This window comes from Megalopta genalis, chromosome 4, assembly GCF_051020955.1.
Source record: "Megalopta genalis isolate 19385.01 chromosome 4, iyMegGena1_principal, whole genome shotgun sequence".
NCBI classification, from domain to species: Eukaryota; Metazoa; Arthropoda; class Insecta; order Hymenoptera; family Halictidae; genus Megalopta; species Megalopta genalis.
In genome coordinates, this window is record NC_135016.1 from 4,374,345 (window position 1) to 4,392,077 (window position 17,733).

At 42.4% G+C, this 17,733-nt stretch overlaps 3 protein-coding genes across 3 annotated transcripts; all 3 read left to right on the top strand.

Moving 5' to 3' along the window:
* The first annotated feature begins 160 nt into the window (after nucleotides 1-160).
* Nucleotides 161-16,488, top strand: LOC117223387 (uncharacterized). Its single transcript, XM_076521003.1, has 7 exons — nucleotides 161-932; nucleotides 1,700-3,012; nucleotides 4,740-4,896; nucleotides 5,786-7,728; nucleotides 8,019-8,373; nucleotides 15,828-16,255; nucleotides 16,329-16,488. The coding sequence occupies exons 1-6, from the start codon at nucleotides 926-928 to the stop codon at nucleotides 16,250-16,252; spliced, it is 4,200 nt and encodes a 1,399-aa protein (XP_076377118.1). The 5' UTR covers nucleotides 161-925; the 3' UTR covers nucleotides 16,253-16,255; nucleotides 16,329-16,488.
* Nucleotides 10,353-11,522, top strand: LOC117223401 (peritrophin-1). The gene is made up of 2 exons (XM_033475661.2): nucleotides 10,353-10,461; nucleotides 10,947-11,522. Exons 1-2 carry the CDS (start codon nucleotides 10,455-10,457, stop codon nucleotides 11,282-11,284), a joined length of 345 nt encoding a protein of 114 aa, XP_033331552.2. The 5' UTR covers nucleotides 10,353-10,454; the 3' UTR covers nucleotides 11,285-11,522.
* On the top strand, nucleotides 11,764-14,002 carry LOC143259371 (uncharacterized). Its single transcript, XM_076521124.1, has 2 exons — nucleotides 11,764-11,857; nucleotides 12,170-14,002. Exons 1-2 carry the CDS (start codon nucleotides 11,851-11,853, stop codon nucleotides 13,630-13,632), a joined length of 1,470 nt encoding a protein of 489 aa, XP_076377239.1. The 5' UTR covers nucleotides 11,764-11,850; the 3' UTR covers nucleotides 13,633-14,002.
* Nucleotides 16,489-17,733: the final 1,245 nt, after the last annotated feature.

Consider the following 17,733-nt stretch of genomic DNA (forward strand, 5'->3'; position numbering starts at 1 on the left):
TCGGCCACTGTTTTATATTATACGACAATAATTTTAGGATCACAACACGGCGCGTAGACTGCATTTCAAAATCCCAGTTCTAAGATCTTCGTGCTCTTCAAATTTTTGACATAGAACGCCTCATATTCGGTTCGTATCCTAATATATGTACATATTAACCCTTTGCACACGAGTAGTGACTCTGAAACACCACTAAAATTGTTATATCACGTTGCAAGATAATTTAACGGGATAATAACCGGGACAAACGAGTTTTTGTTTTCATCAAATAGACGAGGATTCGAAATAAATGAAATAGGAAAAGAGAAATAATAAATAAAAAAGAAACAAAATGTCTGATAAAGAAATAGAAGTTATTTATGACTCGATATAATAAAAAGAAATCTTAATCCTTCGACTGGGCTTAGCAACAGTCTGGAAGTGGACAAAAAATGCGTCACCGTCACTTAAAAATATCTTGTGTGTGTGTGTGACCTTTGTATTTTGCGAATTCGTTATTATCCATCGCTTTTATTCCAAGGTATTGCATTATCGTTGTATCGGTGCTTGTAATCAATTAGCATGATTGCCATTCGATGTTGAACAATAATAGCGTTCGAACATGAACATACCGAGCTATGATGTTCCTGTGATTCCGAAAGGCGGTCAAACGGAAGATAAGAGGAACAGGGATCTCGAATTTCGTCGGACGTGCATTCCAAGTGCATGAGTTGTTTGGGGGCGATGTACTAAATTATGAACGAATCAGAATAGGAGGGGCGTCGGCACGAAGTTACAGTATCAGATATGATAACACAATGTGACATTACTCAGATAAGGTACTTCGGTTATAAAAGTCAATGATTCCCGCCCAATTTATTCGTATTGCCTAATATAATTGACGCAACCAGACTGTTGCAGGACCGGACGAACGTTTTTTCTCAACATGAGAGGTAAGACAAATTTTCAATCATTGGGATCGAAGAATCATCGGCACAGTGAATCTTTAAAGCCAGATCGGATGCAAACAGCGTCGCAAAACTAGAGGGAAAAGAAATAATGACCGGAAGTTGTCAAACTTGTCGGGTGGTCGAGCCGGTTACTGTGGGGTGACAAATTGCTTCGTTTGTTTTCGGGCATAAATAACTTTATATTTATCAAATAAGACAAATGAATTTTTTTAATCTTGTTTACTTCATTTATTTTCATTTAAAAATGTTTTATTCGATAAATATAAAGTTAATTATGCCCGACAACGAACTAAAGGCACAGCAAATCAGTGACAATGACTGGTTTTTGATTCTTTTCTTTTACAGTTCCCGATGCTATAGAAATGTTTCCGTCAGAAATTTTTTTACGAACTTTTTCATTCAAGCATACATTATAATACGAATCATAGGAAGTATACATTAGTCTTGTTTGGGTAGTTCTAGCATTAAGGTCATCTTTCGGACAATAGCACAGCACAATGGTAGTTTGGTGTGGTAATCAAGGTGGGAGGGGGCGGTGTTCGTCACAAGTCGAGTCTTGACATTTCGATTGTTATGTCAAAGTGGACGTGCACTTGAGTCCAGCATAGGTCAGCATTGCAGACAATTGTATTCACTGAAATTATACTCTATCGATGCAACTGCGCGAAAGAAACGAGCGTGGGATCGGTCGAGTGCAGAGTGATTTGACAGGTGACATTCTAACGGATAGGTCTAACATCTGATTTCAGAGCTACTGATTCTAATGGCCATCGCGGCGATGGCAGCGGCCATCAACAATTACACGGAGTGCCCCGACACGGAGCCCTGGAGTTTGCCACACGAGTCCGACTGCACGAAGTACTACAAGTGTTACATGGGTAGAAAGTTTCAGTTTGACTGTAACAAGGACTCCAAGGGCAACTACCTGTGCTTCGACCCGGAGGAACAATTGTGCTCCTTGTGGAACGACTGCAAGTGCCGATCATCGCACTGCGTATCATCGTCCGACGTTCATAAGTGGGCGGATCCCACCAACGAAGGCTGGTACTATCAATGCAAGAACGGGAGGACAGAGCGTATGCAGTGTCAGCAGGGTACCGTCTTCGACCCGGCGCAGCTCGAATGCCGGACCAAGAGTGACAAGTGCACCGTGCCAGGGACCCGCTATCCTCACGAATGTTACTGCGATTTGTATTACGAGTGCAAGAACGGCCAGCTGACGGGACGGAGTTGTCCTACCGGTTGGTTGTTCGACGATGTCCTTCTGAGCTGTCAGCCGGCTAAGGACGCGCACTGCGACGGCAAGAGACCGAACGACAACGGCTGCCCGGCTACCGGCAAGGCCCAACTACCCGACCCGGAGAGCTGCTACCGATTCTACCAATGCGTGGACGGCGTGAAGACGCTGCGACCGTGCCCATACGGGACGGCTTTCGACGAGGTAAAGCTGATGTGCATCTGGTGGTCAGAGGCCACGTGTAGCAAGAATGACTTCACGACGCCGAAGTCGACGTCTCACAGCTGCCTGAATTGGCCGAAGTCGAAGAAGGCGAACATGGAGGACTGCAACAAGTACTACGAGTGCGTCGACGGTGAAGTGCAGGAGGGCAAATGCCTGGAGAAACACTACTTCAACGAGATGATACAGTCCTGCGACCTGGAAAAAACCGGCAACTGCAAGGAACATACACCCAAGGACCAAGATTGCCCCGACGTCGACTGCGGCAAGAAACGCTACCCGCACAATAATTGTGAGTGGTACTACGAATGCCAAAACGGCATTAAGCAGGAGAAAGTGTGTCCGAGTGGGCTCTACTTCAACAAGAACACCGAGATGTGCGATCTGCGGGATAACGTCGAATGCGCCAATTGCAAAGCCGGCACACGGACTCCACACGAGTGCCAATGCAACCAGTACTACGAGTGCAACAACAACGGGGAACAAACCCTGAAGACTTGTCCCGCCGGCAAGAACTTCGACATGATCATTCTGGACTGCTTGCCCCAGGAGAAAGCCACTTGCCACAAGCGTGGCCATAATCCGACATTAGACTGGCGCTATTAACCATCGACCACCAAAATGTGGCCGAATCCAATTCATTTATTTCGCGACGAACGAGACTCGAGAACACACTCGTTTGTTGGCCGAAACGACGATCGTAGGAAATATACACATACGTTGCATGTGTTACCACCCTGTACCATTGTACAGTTTATAGAATATTATCCGTAGAAGTATCGGCATTCTAAAACTATAACACGGTACCAACATGGTATCGAGCATTACGGTTAGTAATAGTACTTGTAATAAACTTGGACTACCCCGTGTATCAAGAAACTCGTTGCATCTACGTTTCGTATTCTACTGTACCAATGAAACGCAGAATTAAATCAACAGTATTGCCAAGAGTCGCACTGTACAGATTTTACAGAAATAAATGTAAAAGGAACGATCGTCTGACTTGCCTTTGTTCTATGAACTTTGTCCTAATCGATTCCAACGTTCTATTTAATTGCTCCAGAGATGATGTATCCGCTTTTCTTTCGTGTATCACCAACCCTGTTGCAGCGGTCATTTCGCCGAAGCTTCGTTGAATTGTTTGCTGTAGGATAGCGATCGGCGACGAGTACAGTTCGCTATTTAACGATTTGATAAGACGGTGATTTTCAGGAATTTGTTCTAGACGAGTCGATGGACTTTTGTTTAAACCGAGTACGATAATATCTTTCTAATTAGCGCTCAGATTGCACACAAAAGTGGACAATTATTCGAGACATGCGTCTCGTTTTTATAGTTACTGTATGTTGTTTAGGAGGGTATATGTTACCTAATGTAGACAATGGAATAAAAGGAATTGGAATCGCGTGCAAAAATTGCTCCTCGTTTTCATGGTAATAGCACTCGAGAATCTATCGCTTTAGGGTCTTTAAGTAATCTCATACAATCGGTTATCAGAGAGATTATAGAAGTCGATATTTCTAGAAAACATTGCCGCGCTCGTAACATATAATTTAGGAACGATTTGCTATTATTTCCTTCACCCAATTGAACACGCGCTCGTCGTTAAATGGATCTATAGATACATCCTGTTTTCCACAACGAATTGATTCATTTATTAACTGATTAACGACAGACGACAGATCGTTATGAATAATGGTGAATATAGAACTCGATAATTGAAATAAACAACGTCCTACCGAATCGCCAAAGCACGTGGTCCGGTTGATATGACTGTCGGGCAAGGGTGGAACGATATTTAACGAATCGATGACGCCATTCGAACACGACGATAGTGTTAATAATACAGTAGGTTTTTTTTATTGTTATCAGCATCGAGTCAAATATCATTTCTGATCGAAGGAGACCAAGTGGTTCCACGAAATTTGTGTAGTATCAAAGGCTTTAGTAACTTTCGGCGATAAGAAGCGGAATGTCAGGGTGCGGGAGACAGTTACTGTTGTTTTATCAATTGACTTTGGTTTGTTTTCGGGCATAATTAACTTCATATTTATAGAATAAAGCATATTAAATTCTGTTCGTTTAAAGAAAAGCAAAATAGAGGAATACAAATATTTTTATTAAAAAATATTCAAAATAAAAGAATCCAAAAATTTAACACGACTTGTTTGATAAATATGAAGTTAATTATGCTCAATAACAAATCAAAGGCATAGCAATTGATCACTCCACAGTAACTGCTTCATTATACCCTACAATATCGTGGCATGTCACGGCTTGTTAAAAAACTATCGGTACCTCGTGGATCGTAGACTCTCCTTTCGTGAAAGGTACGCGAAGCTACAGAGAAAGAACTTTCAGTTATGTCCTTACCTCCTCCGAGGAACCGTGGAAATGAAATGACACCGCATGATACAGCGATCACACAGAGTACAGAAAATGATTCCGTAGAATCTAGGAAACACCGGGTTGTCTCTTATCTGGAAGGTAGTGGTATCAGACTATCCGATAAACAGTGCTTTCTAATCTGTATCAATTAACAATCGAAAATGATAACGATCGCGTATTGGTATGCACGTACAAGTAAGAGAATTTTAAGATATTACTGGATGAAATCTTTACCGGTGTTTTATATGTTTTTCATTCACGATTTCCTTCGAATCGCAGACCCTTTTCCGAAGCATTTTTCTGGTCAGCATCATCTTCGAGACGAATTGTATTGCACGATTTCCGTAAGCGACTGATGTAGTAGTTTATGAATTTACGTAATGTCAGTTTGATGACAGAGAGGATGACATTATTGGAAACCGAACCGAAATCGTCGCGGAGAAGCTATTATGCAAACATTCCGTAGAGCCGCGCATACTAAAGTAGTTATAGAAAATCGAGGTATGGTTACGTGGCGTTAAGTGTCCAATTAACATTTTATCAGGATAGAACATAGAAATCCGCAACAAGATCTTCGCGGACAATCGCTAGGTGTTGAGAAATTGTTAAGTACCGCACTATCCGTAATTGATAAGATTTCTGGAAACTTATAAAAGTGGATGCGTCAATAAAAATTACACAGTAGTTGTAATTATAACAGCGTGCACTGTATTCGACGGTTTTCGAAAGGATTCGCTATGAAAGGTACGTACGAAATTTGGAACATAGATCGAATAAAGATAGAGTCGGCGAATGTACGATTCACTGGATTAGCTGCACTTAGCGCGACTGATACGTGATTAAATTCGTTAAATTCGACGTTCACTTACTCTGTAGGGAAATTACTATACCAGCTTTTAAATCATTATTTCTATATCGCTCGAAAGAAATCCAGTATTACTTCGCAATTAACGAAGCTGTTGAGTTATAACTGATTACGTTGTTTCAGGATTATACACATTGGCCGTCATTGCCACATTGGCATTCCTGTCTGAAGGAAGAACTATTCCATCAGAATGTGCAGGAGCGCGCAACGGCGCACTGATTCCGCACGAGTCGAACTTCCAGAAGTTTTATCGGTGCACCCATGGACGAAAAGAGGAATTCAGTTGTCCAAGGACTGCTGATGGTCAACTGTGTTATAACCCAGAATCACAAATGTGCGACTGGTCCGAATTAGTACCTCAGTGCTATGCACCGACATCTGCTGCACCATCCTCAATTCCTACAACCGTAGGTGATTCATCACCTGCGTCCACTACAGAGGAACCAGCAACGACTGAACCATCCACTGAGGAACCAGCGACGGCTGAGCCTACCACAGAAGAACCAGCAACTGCTGAACCAACCACAGAAGAACCAGCAACTGTTGAACCAACCACAGAAGAACCAGCAACTGCTGGACCAACCACAGAAGAACCAACAACTGTTGAACAAACTACAGAGGAACCAGCAACTGTTGAATCAACCACAGAAGAACCAGCAACTGTTGAACCATCCACAGACGAACCAGCAACTGCTGAACCAACTACAGAAGAACCAGCAACTGTTGAACCAACCACAGACGAACCAGCAACTGCTGAACCAACTACAGAAGAACCAGCAACTGCTGAACCAACTACAGAAGAACCAGCAATTGCTGAACCAACTACAGAAGAACCAGCAACTGTTAAACCAACCACAGAAGAACCAGCAACTGCTGAACCAACTACAGAAGAACCAGTAACTGCTGAACCAACTACAGAAGAACCAGCAACTGCTGAATCAACCACAGAAGAACCAGCAACGGCTGAACCAACTACAGAAGAACCAGCAACTGTTGAACCAACCACAGAAGAACCAGCAACTGCTGGACCAACCACAGAAGAACCAACAACTGTTGAACAAACTACAGAGGAACCAGCAACTGTTGAATCAACCACAGAAGAACCAGCAACTGTTGAACCAACCACAGAAGAACCAACAACTGCTGAACCAACTACAGAAGAACCAGCAACTGTTGAACCAACCACAGACGAACCAGCAACTGCTGAACCAACTACAGAAGAACCAGTAACTGCTGAACCAACTACAGAAGAACCAGCAACTGCTGAATCAACCACAGAAGAACCAGCAACGGCTGAACCAACTACAGAAGAACCAGCAACTGTTGAACCAACCACAGAAGAACCAGCAACTGCTGGACCAACCACAGAAGAACCAACAACTGTTGAACAAACTACAGAGGAACCAGCAACTGTTGAATCAACCACAGAAGAACCAGCAACTGTTGAACCAACCACAGAAGAACCAACAACTGCTGAACCAACTACAGAAGAACCAGCAACTGTTGAACCAACCACAGACGAACCAGCAACTGCTGAACCAACTACAGAAGAACCAGCAACTGCTGAACCAACTACAGAAGAACCAGCAACTGTTGAACCAACCACAGACGAACCAGCAACTGCTGAACCAACTACAGAAGAACCAGCAACTGCTGAACCAACTACAGAAGAACCAGCAACTGTTGAACCAACCACAGACGAACCAGCAACTGCTGAACCAACTACAGAAGAACCAGCAACTGCTGAACCAACTACAGAAGAACCAGTGACTGCTGAACCAACTACAGAAGAACCAGCAACTGCTGAATCAACCACAGAAGAACCAGCAACGGCTGATCTTCCAAGTCCTACCACCACTGATCCGTCAACCGAATCCACGGAAAACGTCATATGCCCAGATTCAAGTTTAGTGAGACTGCCCCACGAAAGTGATTGTAATTTGTATTACGAATGCGATCAGGGACAGCTTACAGTTGTTGCTTGTGGGATTGGTCTAGTCTTTAACCCTACTTTAGGCTTATGTGATTTGCCAAAGAATTATCATTGCAAGAAGCTTATGTTTCATTAGAATACGTATTTTGAACGAAATGTATTTCTGAGATGACTTTGTGAACATCTGTTGCTTGACGAAAGTACTTGTATGTATTGGAAACGTTGGTGTGGTTGCGCAGTTTGCGACAATATTCATAATATTTAGAGCTTAAATGTCTGTAAGCTTAAATTTCTCATTGAAATCCTAGCACCGTATATGTACATGTTACAGACAATGACTGAAACAATAATAAAATATTGATATCTTACTCGCCCTACAGCTGTTTGCTTCACATGTCATAAGTCCAAATACAATCTTTACAGTACGTACGTCGCGCTGCCGAATTTCAATCAATCAATTTGGTTAGTCACCTGCATAAAAGCGGCAACTGCAAGGAACATGCACCCAAGGATCCAGATTGCTCCGCCGTTGATTGCGGCAAGAAACGCTACCCGCACAGTTATTATGAGTGGTACTACGAGTGCCAAAATGGCGTTAAGCAGGAGAAAGTGAGTCCGAGTGGTCTCCACTTCAACAACAACACCGAGATATGCGATCTGCGGGATAACGTCGAATGCACCAATAGCAAAGCTGGCACACGGACTCCCCACGAGTGCCAATGCAACCAGTACTACGAGTGCAACAACGGGGAACAAGCCCTGAAGACTTGTCCCGCCGGTAAGAATTTCGACGTAGTCATTCTGAACTGCTTGCCCCAGGAGAAAGCCACTTGCCACAAGCGTGACCATAACCCGACATTGGACTGGCGCTATTAACCATCGACCATTAAAATCTTGTCGAATCCAACTCACTTATGTCGCGACGAAAAAGACTCGAGAACACCCTCGTTTGTTGGCCGAAACGAGGATCGTAAGAAATAGCGGAGCAGTTGTTTCCCACTGTACCAATAAAACGCGGAATCAAATCAACCGTGTTGCCAAGGGTCACACTGTACAGATTTTACCGAAATAAATGTAAAAGGAACGATCGTCAGATTTGCCTTTGTTCTTTGAACTTTGTCTTAATCGATTCCAACGTTATATTTAATTGCTCCAGAGATTATGTGTCCGCTTTTCTTTCGAGTACCACTAACCCTGTTGCGGCGGTCATTTCGCCGAAGCTTCGTTGAATTGTTTGCTGTAGGATAGCGATCGGCAACGAGTACAGTTCGTGGTTTTCATGCGCTATTCAACGATTTGATAAGACCGTGATTTTCAGGAATTTGTTCTAGACGAGTCGATGGTATTCAAACCGAGTACAGTAATATCTTCCTAATTCGTGCCCAGATTGTGCACAAAAATAGACGATTATTCGAGTCTTGCGTGTCGTTTTTATAGTTGTTGGTAATCGGTAATTACTGTACGTTGTTTAGGAGGGTATATCTTACCTAATGTCGACAATGAAATAAAAAGAATTGGAACCGCGTGCAAAAATTGCTCCTCTCTTTCATAGTAATAACACTCGATAATCAATCGCGTTAGGGTCTTTAAGTAATCTCGTACGATCGGTTATCAGAGAGATTTTAGAAGTCGATATTTCTCGAAAACAGAGCCGCGCTCGTAACATATCATTTAGGAACGATTTGCTATTATTTCCTTGACCCAATTGAACACGCGCTCGTCGTTAAATGGACTTATAGATACTTCCTGTTTTCCACAACGAATTGATTCATTTATTACCTGATTAACGACAGGCGACCGATCGTTATGAATAATGGTGAATATAGAACTCGATAATTGAAATAAACAGCGTCCTACCGAATCGCCTAAGCACGTGGTCCGGTTAACATAACTGTCGAGCAAGGGTCGAACGATATTTAACGAATCAGTGACGCCATTCGAACACGACGATAGCGTTAATAATACGGTAGGTTTTTTTTATTGTTATCAGCATCGAGTCAAATATCATTTCTGATCGAAGGAGACCAAATGGTTCCACGAAAGTTGTGTATTATTAAAGGCTTTAGCAAATTTCGACGATAAGAAGCCGAATGCCAGTGTGCTGGAGACGGTTACTGTTATTGTACCAATTGACTTAAGTTTTAGTTATGTCCTTACCTCTTCCGAGAAACCGTGCAAATGAAATGATACCGCATGATACAGCGATCACGTATAGTATAGAAAATGATTCCGTAGAATCTAAGATATATCGGGTTGTCTCTTATATAGAAGGTACTGGTGTCAGACTTTCTGATAAATAGTGCTTTATAATCTGTATCAATTAACAAACGAAAATGATAACGTTCGTTTTCGTATGAACGTACAAGTAAGAGAATTTTAAGATATTACTGGATGAAGTTTTTTTCAGACCCTTTTCCAAAGCATTCTTCTGGTCAGCATCATCCTCGAGACGAACTGTATTGCACGATTTCCGTAAGCGACTGCTGTAGTAATTCATGAATTTACATAAGGTCAGAATGATGACAGAGAGGATAAAATTATTGTACCGAAATCGTCGAGGGGAAACTATTATTAAAACATATCGCAGAGCCGCGCGTACCACGAAATCCGTTATAGAAAATCGAGGTATAGTTACGTGGCGTTGTGTCCAATTAACATTTTATCAGGGTAGAACATGGAACTCCATAACAAGATCTTCGCAGATAATCGCTATGTGTTGAGAAATTTTTAAGTACCGCACTATCCGTAATTGATAAGATTTCTGGACACTTATAAAAGTGGACGCGTCAACAAAAATTACACAGTAGTTGTAATTATAACAGCGTGCACTGTATTCGACGGTTCTCGAAAGGATTCGCTATGAAAGGTACGTACGAAATTCGGTACTTAGATCGAATAAAGATGGAGTCGGCGAATGTACGATTCACTGGATTAGAATCATAACGACGCGAGACACATTTTCGAAGACTTTGACCTATGTCTTAAAGTGCAATCCATACATGCCAAAATATCAAAAAGTCAAGTGAAACGAATAATAAAATTACTATGAATTGACTGAACTTTACATTATCTGACCAATCAATTTGGTTAGTAAACAATATACACGTTAATAAATAATAACTATGATTCACTATGATTCTAATTCACTCAATTAAGCCTAACCGTAGGGTGCACTTAGGGCGACTGATACGTGATTAAATTCGTTAAATTCGACATTTACTTACTCTGTAGGAAAATTACTATACCAGCTTTTAAATCATCATTTCTATATCGCTGAAAGAAATCCAGTATTACTCCGCAATTAACGAAGCCGTTAAGTTATAACTGATTACGTTGTTATACATGTTTCAGGATTATACACATTGGCCGTTGTTGCCACGTTGGCATTCCTGTCTGAAGGAAAAACTATTCCATCAGAATATGCAGGAGCGCGCAACGGCGTACTGTTTCCAGAACCAGCAATGGCTGAGCCTCCAAGCCCTATCAACACTGAAGTCACGGCAAAAGTCAAATGCCCAGATTCTGGTTTAGTGAGACTGCCCCACGAAAGTGATTGTAATATGTATTACGAATGCGATGAGGGACAGCTTACACTTGCTGCTTGTGGGATTGGTCTAGTCTTTAACCCTACTTTAGGCTTATGTGATTTGCCAAAGAATTATCATTGCGAGAAGCTTATGTTTCGTTAGAATACGTATTTTGAACGAAATGTATTCCTGAGACAAAGTACTTGTATGTATTGGAAATGTTGGTTGTGGTTGCGCCTTTTGCGACAACGACCATTTTAGGCACATTCATAATATTTGGAGTATTCACGCAAATATCTGTAACGTAAGCTTAAATTTCTCATTGTAATGCTAACACCATATATGTAGTTATTACAGACAATAATTGAAACAATAATAAAATATCGAAATGTTCCTCGTTCTACAGCAGTTTGATTCATGTGTCATATGTCCCGATACAATCTTTACAGTACGTACGTCGCGCCGCCGAATTACTTCCATTATCATCGAACGGTACAACACATACGAGTGGACTCTTCGAGGAGAATTTGTAAAATCAATTTGGTTAGTCATTATCACAGGCGCTCGATTTCACAGGAATCGATTATCCGTCACGATACTCACACTGGTATTTTTGATAAGTTGATTCGCTTATAAAAGGCAGGATATGCATATCTCATTTTGTAATACGTTCTAGCTAATCTGAAGCAGCTTGTTGCTGCTGTTCTTTAGCCAGTTATTCACTCGTCATGATTGGTGAGTACGTAGACCCAACGAATCTCGAGACAACGCGAGACGCTGACGAAACTCATAGAATCGATCGTTCGCAATTTGAGATACAGGTGCAACGTGCAACACGAGTTATTTTTTCTTGGAATGTTAAGGACGCTTCGATTGCACGTTCTGTTGACGCGTCTGACCATTGCTATCTTATTCCACTTGTCTCGCCGTTGAGCGCGAGAAACACTTGCAATGTCAGCTCCTTGCAAGCATTCGGCATGTGACGCTGCTATGCCTCCAGTGGTAAGTATTACGGTGCAAGATTTAATGCTATGTGTGTGATTTCAGCAACGTTCGCGGTCATTGCCACGATCGCGATGGCAACTGGCGTGTTCTCCAACGCGATACCAAATGACTGTCCACCGGACGAATCCTCGGTGATTATGAGATATCCGCACGAGTGTTTGTGCCAACAGTATTACAATTGCTCGCGCGAGGAGAAGGTTCTACAAGGTTGCTTCCTGGGAATGTTGTTCGATCGAAACTCCAGCAGCTGTGTCCCATTCGACGCAGCGGACTTCAGCCACTGCGACGACGAGCTGCCGTCTGCCTGGAAATGTCCGTCAGACGGTGTGATTACGTTGCCCCACGAAACCGACTGCACCTTGTACTATCGTTGCCAGAACGGCCAGAAGTCTCTGCGATACTGCAGAGGAGGACTGCACTTCGACCACCTGAAGGGTCTCTGCATCTGGCAAGATTCGGCGCGATGTGCCAGGAACATAGGATTGAACTTGTGTCCACCTGCTGGCTCGAACAGGAGCGCAAACCTTCCTCACCCATGCCTCTGCGATCGATATTATAAATGTGCGGACGGTGTGCCCATTTTGAAAAAGTGTCCGCCTGGTCTACAGTTCGACTATGTCCGCGAGATTTGCGACGATCCGCATAACTTTAAATGCGTCAGACCTATCCCAGAGATTCCTACAACTACGCAAACTCCAACTACTTCTACAACTACTCAGAGTCCCACGACTCCTACAACCACACAAACTCCCACGACTACTATAACTACTCAGAGCCCTACGACTCCTACAACCACACAAACTCCCACGACTACTATAACTACTCAGAGCCCTACGACTCCTACAACCACACAAACTCCCACGACTATTACAACTACTCAGAGTCCCACGACTCCTACAACTACACAAACTCCCACGACTACTATAACTACTCAGAGTCCTACGACTCCTACAACCACACAAACTCCCACGACTATTACAACTACTCAGAGTCCCACGACTCCTACAACTACACAAACTGTCACGACTACTATAACTACTCAGAGTTCCACAACTCCTACAACCACACAAACTCCCACGACGACTACAACTACTCAGAGTCCCACGACTCCTACAACCACACAAACTCCCACGACTATTACAACTACTCAAAGTCCCACGACTCCTACAACTACACAAACTGTCACGACTACTACGACTACTCAGAGTCCCACGACTCCTACAACCACACAAACTCCCACGACTACTACGACTACTCAGAGTCCCACGACTCCTACAACCACACAAACTCCCTCGACTCCCACAACTACCCAGACTCCAACCACTCCAACATCGTCAGATTGTCCCATCGATTGTTCAGGAAAAGTACGTCTGCCAAATCCAGTTGACTGTTCTAGCTACTACGAGTGTTACCATGGTAGAAAAGCGTTGTTGCGATGCTCCTCCGGGCTCCGATACAACAGAGTAGCGGATACGTGCGACTGGTCGTGGAACGTCGTGTGTTAGCACCTAACATCCTCATATCATCCCCATTTTGGCCATCCTGATCGAGCTTTTAAATGCAGTAGCTTCACGATGGTCATACTGTACTTCGTCTAATGCGTGAGATAGAATGCAGTTACAAGGTGTGGCCGTAATAAGAAAAGAACAATGCAGACCGACTTCTTTTTTACCTTTTATAGTAGGAATCGGCATAGTTTCCTGAAGGTACAGTTTTTGGAGGATCGAAGCGGATTGGAAACATGGTAGATTGACAGATTGGAAACATGCTACACCGAATTGTTTGAACATGAAGCATAATTATTACCAACAAGCAATCAGCATGACATAATTGTATGAAGCTGTAACGTAAATAAATTCGTCAAATATGTTTTGATTGCGAACTTTTTAAATCGTGAAATGGTCGCATGGGAGTATTTGACACCCGAGCCATTTGTTTTATAATTGATGTTTCTCTATTTTTTAGAGAAATGTTAGGTGGTGTCATCTAGCTGTTAATTAAGAGTCACCAGTCCTATTAGCTTTTAATTAAGAGTTACAGTAGCGTGATTTTGTTATCGGTATTATTTTTACCGGTAATGAAAAACATGTTCGACGTAGCCGCGAGCCTAAAACCGCGTGCTGCAGTAAGCAGGTTACTAATTGTTGCGTAACGCGTATATCATTGGAATTACCCAATTCAAAAGACGCGTCGTTTTCCACGTCGACATACACATGATCGACCGCCATATTTATTGCGTCATCTTTCGATTTTATCGTCTCATTCGGGAGCGATAAAGTCGATCTTTTGATAACACCTTTCTGCATGCGTTACGGAGATAGTGGACAGGAAGTTATTCGGTTCGCCGTTCGCTCACAAATGAGATTCTTGGCGATGTGTGCTATCAGTGTGTCATAGAATACGGGATGTCGACATTTCCGACACCTGTATTGGCTGTCCTTATGCAAATAACTCGTCGAAGCGTTCCAAATTTTCACGAGTTATTTTCGATCGTCGATTAACGTTCTATTAAAAGATATGCGTAAAATAACCTAATCTTCGCGAAACTAACGTTTACGCGATAAAAAGCCAGCTGACTCTTTGCCCGCGAGGAAAGACGACTGACATGCTATTATGTTTGACATTTTCGAGATGAGGTACGAGTCGATCAAACGAGTTCTAAATCAACGAAGCATCAATAGAACAAGGAAGGAAGTACATATAGAGTTTCTTTTGTTCAGAGAGCTCGGCAACGGCCCATTGACCGATCCAGCAATGGATCGCTTGAAATCATGCCACGTGTGTGCAAATTCCTTTCGGTTATCAACTCGGAACAATTAATACTTGCCATGACAGACTATAAAAATTGTTTGCACGCAGCGTTCTCGGCGAACGGATTTTCAGCCAATTAACGAATAAAAAGCTGATGTGCTCATGTGGTTTTTGTGTGAACAACTATCCAAACCATGTATGTCAATTCCATCTGGCAATACCCGTAGCCGATAAGGCTTTCCGCAGTATATAAAAATGATTCCTTTTGCATGTGGTTCATAGTTGCTTGTCGAGTCAGAGCAATCATATATCAGACTGAAGGAGACAAATAACGATCATCATGAAAGGTAAGTATTCGCAGTTTTCTGTCCAGTATCATAAAACACAATTGTTAGCCGACGACAGCGTTAGTTAGATGACGGTATGTAAAAAAATAGACTAATCGAACGATGTAGACTTTTGTGATTCTATCTAATAGACCAATTTCGAACTGAATTTTCACCGCGAGCGTCAAGGCACGCTTTTACATTATGTTATTAAATACGTTCACGTTTATACACGTTTGTCGGCTGGATTCTGCAGGCAGTTTCCCAAAAACGATTTGAACGTAAAAATGTTCTTCGCAGTGTATTCGTTCATTGATAATATTCTAGTTGTCACCCTTCGCGTGTATACGTATACGTTGTCAGAGTCAACCCGTGGTGGCATCCGCATTTTATGTACGATAAATAAAACTGTACTAAAAGCTGTGAATTATCTACTAAGCCAACCAAAGTCATAGAAACGTTCGTATGATACAGCTTAGCCAGTGGTCTTCGTTGTTGAAGCTACGTTGAAACTCGATGGAAATGAAAATGCTGAAATTGATTTCCGTTTTTCTGCGCTACAGATCAATTTGCACTTTCGTTAAGTCGACGACAGTCGTGAATCGATGCTTGTCATGTTTCAGGGATATGCATTTTGGTGACCGTTGCCGCGGTGATAGCTCTTTCCGAGGCTTTTAGCTGTCCAACAGATACTCCGATCGATAAAATTGTCTACTTGCCTCACGAAGACTGTCACAAGTACTACGAGTGCAAAAATGGAATTGCAAATCAAAAGAATTGTCCAGACGACGCAAATGGCACGTATTGTTTCGACAAGGTGAACATGAGATGCTCCCCAGAGTCGGAAGTACCAGATTGTTGTAAGGGTTCAGATCCTACTCCCAGCCCAGGCGACTGTCCATGTTCATCTGCTAAGTGCAAGATGCATTACGACGACGAAAATGTCGAGATCTGCGTGAAGAAGAATTCTCCCACAACAGTGTGCTCCACAACACCGTCTCCCGCAACACCGACTTCCTCAACAGCGCCTCTCACAACGACGGCATGAAACGTAAGCATACAACCAAGTGTAGTCTTCTGCCGCGACTCTTTTTAAACTGAGATCCTCTTCATTTAATTCACAGGTCAATTGCGACATCCTCGACGGAGAATGCGACACCTAAGGAGCCTATCTTCTATTAGAACTAAGAATCTGGCATACGTGTCATCGTTGACAATATACGCGAACCTCGAAGTTGCATTGCATTTCCACCATTGAATAAAATGAAACCTATGTTAAAAAAATGCCTACGTTTTCTCTGTCACCTGTTCGAGTAGCCTGAAGCATTGAAACGTACTGTTTGAAACGCGTCAATTTACAAATCGATTGTTCGATACCCTTACAGTAACATTATAATCTTATAAAACGTAAAGCTACGCTCTTTAGTCCCAAGATATTAATTCGAATTTTCCATTTGTTCTCCATTTCCATTTCCAATTTACATCAGAAGGAAATTCAAAAATTTTAGTTACTTTTGTGCGACTCGGAATGAGGGCGTTCGTTCAACCAGAAAAACGACTCCGAAATCAAAATCGAATCGATCAGAATGTAAAGCGAAATGATCTCATGCCGCTGCTGCAAAAAAGATGTTATCAACAATAGGTTGAGCCTGCATGTGCGCCCAAGATTTCCATAACTGCAAGTATTATCGCAGACATTAGGGAGAATTTGTTGTATTGCGACACGCCAGTGGTCGGAAGATGTGTTCCAATCCTCCAACTAGCGTACCGTCGACAGAATCAACAGTATCATCCACAGACTCAACAGTATCGTTCATAGAGTCGACCGTATCATCCGCAGAATCAACGGTATTGTCCACATAATCGACAGTATCATCCACAGAATCAATAATATCATCCATAGATTCAAAAGTGTATCACCCACTGAACCCACAATGACATCTATAGAATCGACCGTAACACCCATAGAATCAACTGTATTACCCACAGAATCAATAGTGTCATCTACAGAATCGACAGTGTCGCAACACTGTATTGATCGTAAAATTTACTGAATCGATGGTATCATCCGCTGAATCGACCATAATACCAACAAAATCGACGGTATCGTTCATAGAACCGACGGTATCATCCACCGAACCGACGGTAGCATCTACTGAATCTACAGTATCATCCATAGAATCAAAAGTATCATCATTGAACCGTCCGTAACAACTACTGAATACACTGCAACACCCTCAGGATCAATAGTATCATTCGCAAAAATGCCAGCAACAATTCAAAAAACCGATTTTGGCCCACACGCCGATTGCTAGCTCAAACGCAGATTTTAAAGATGATAATAAAGGCCAAAGATAACACCGTCAAATTATCAGAAATTTACGTCACTGCCGTTACAAAACATTTGCAACGAAAAATTGTCAAATCTTTCCTAATCGCCTAAATAGCATTGTCAATAGCGAATTGTTAACGTGTTGCTGAACTTCGACCAGTTCACGTCAATTTCCAGAAATTATTGCGCGTGCGAAT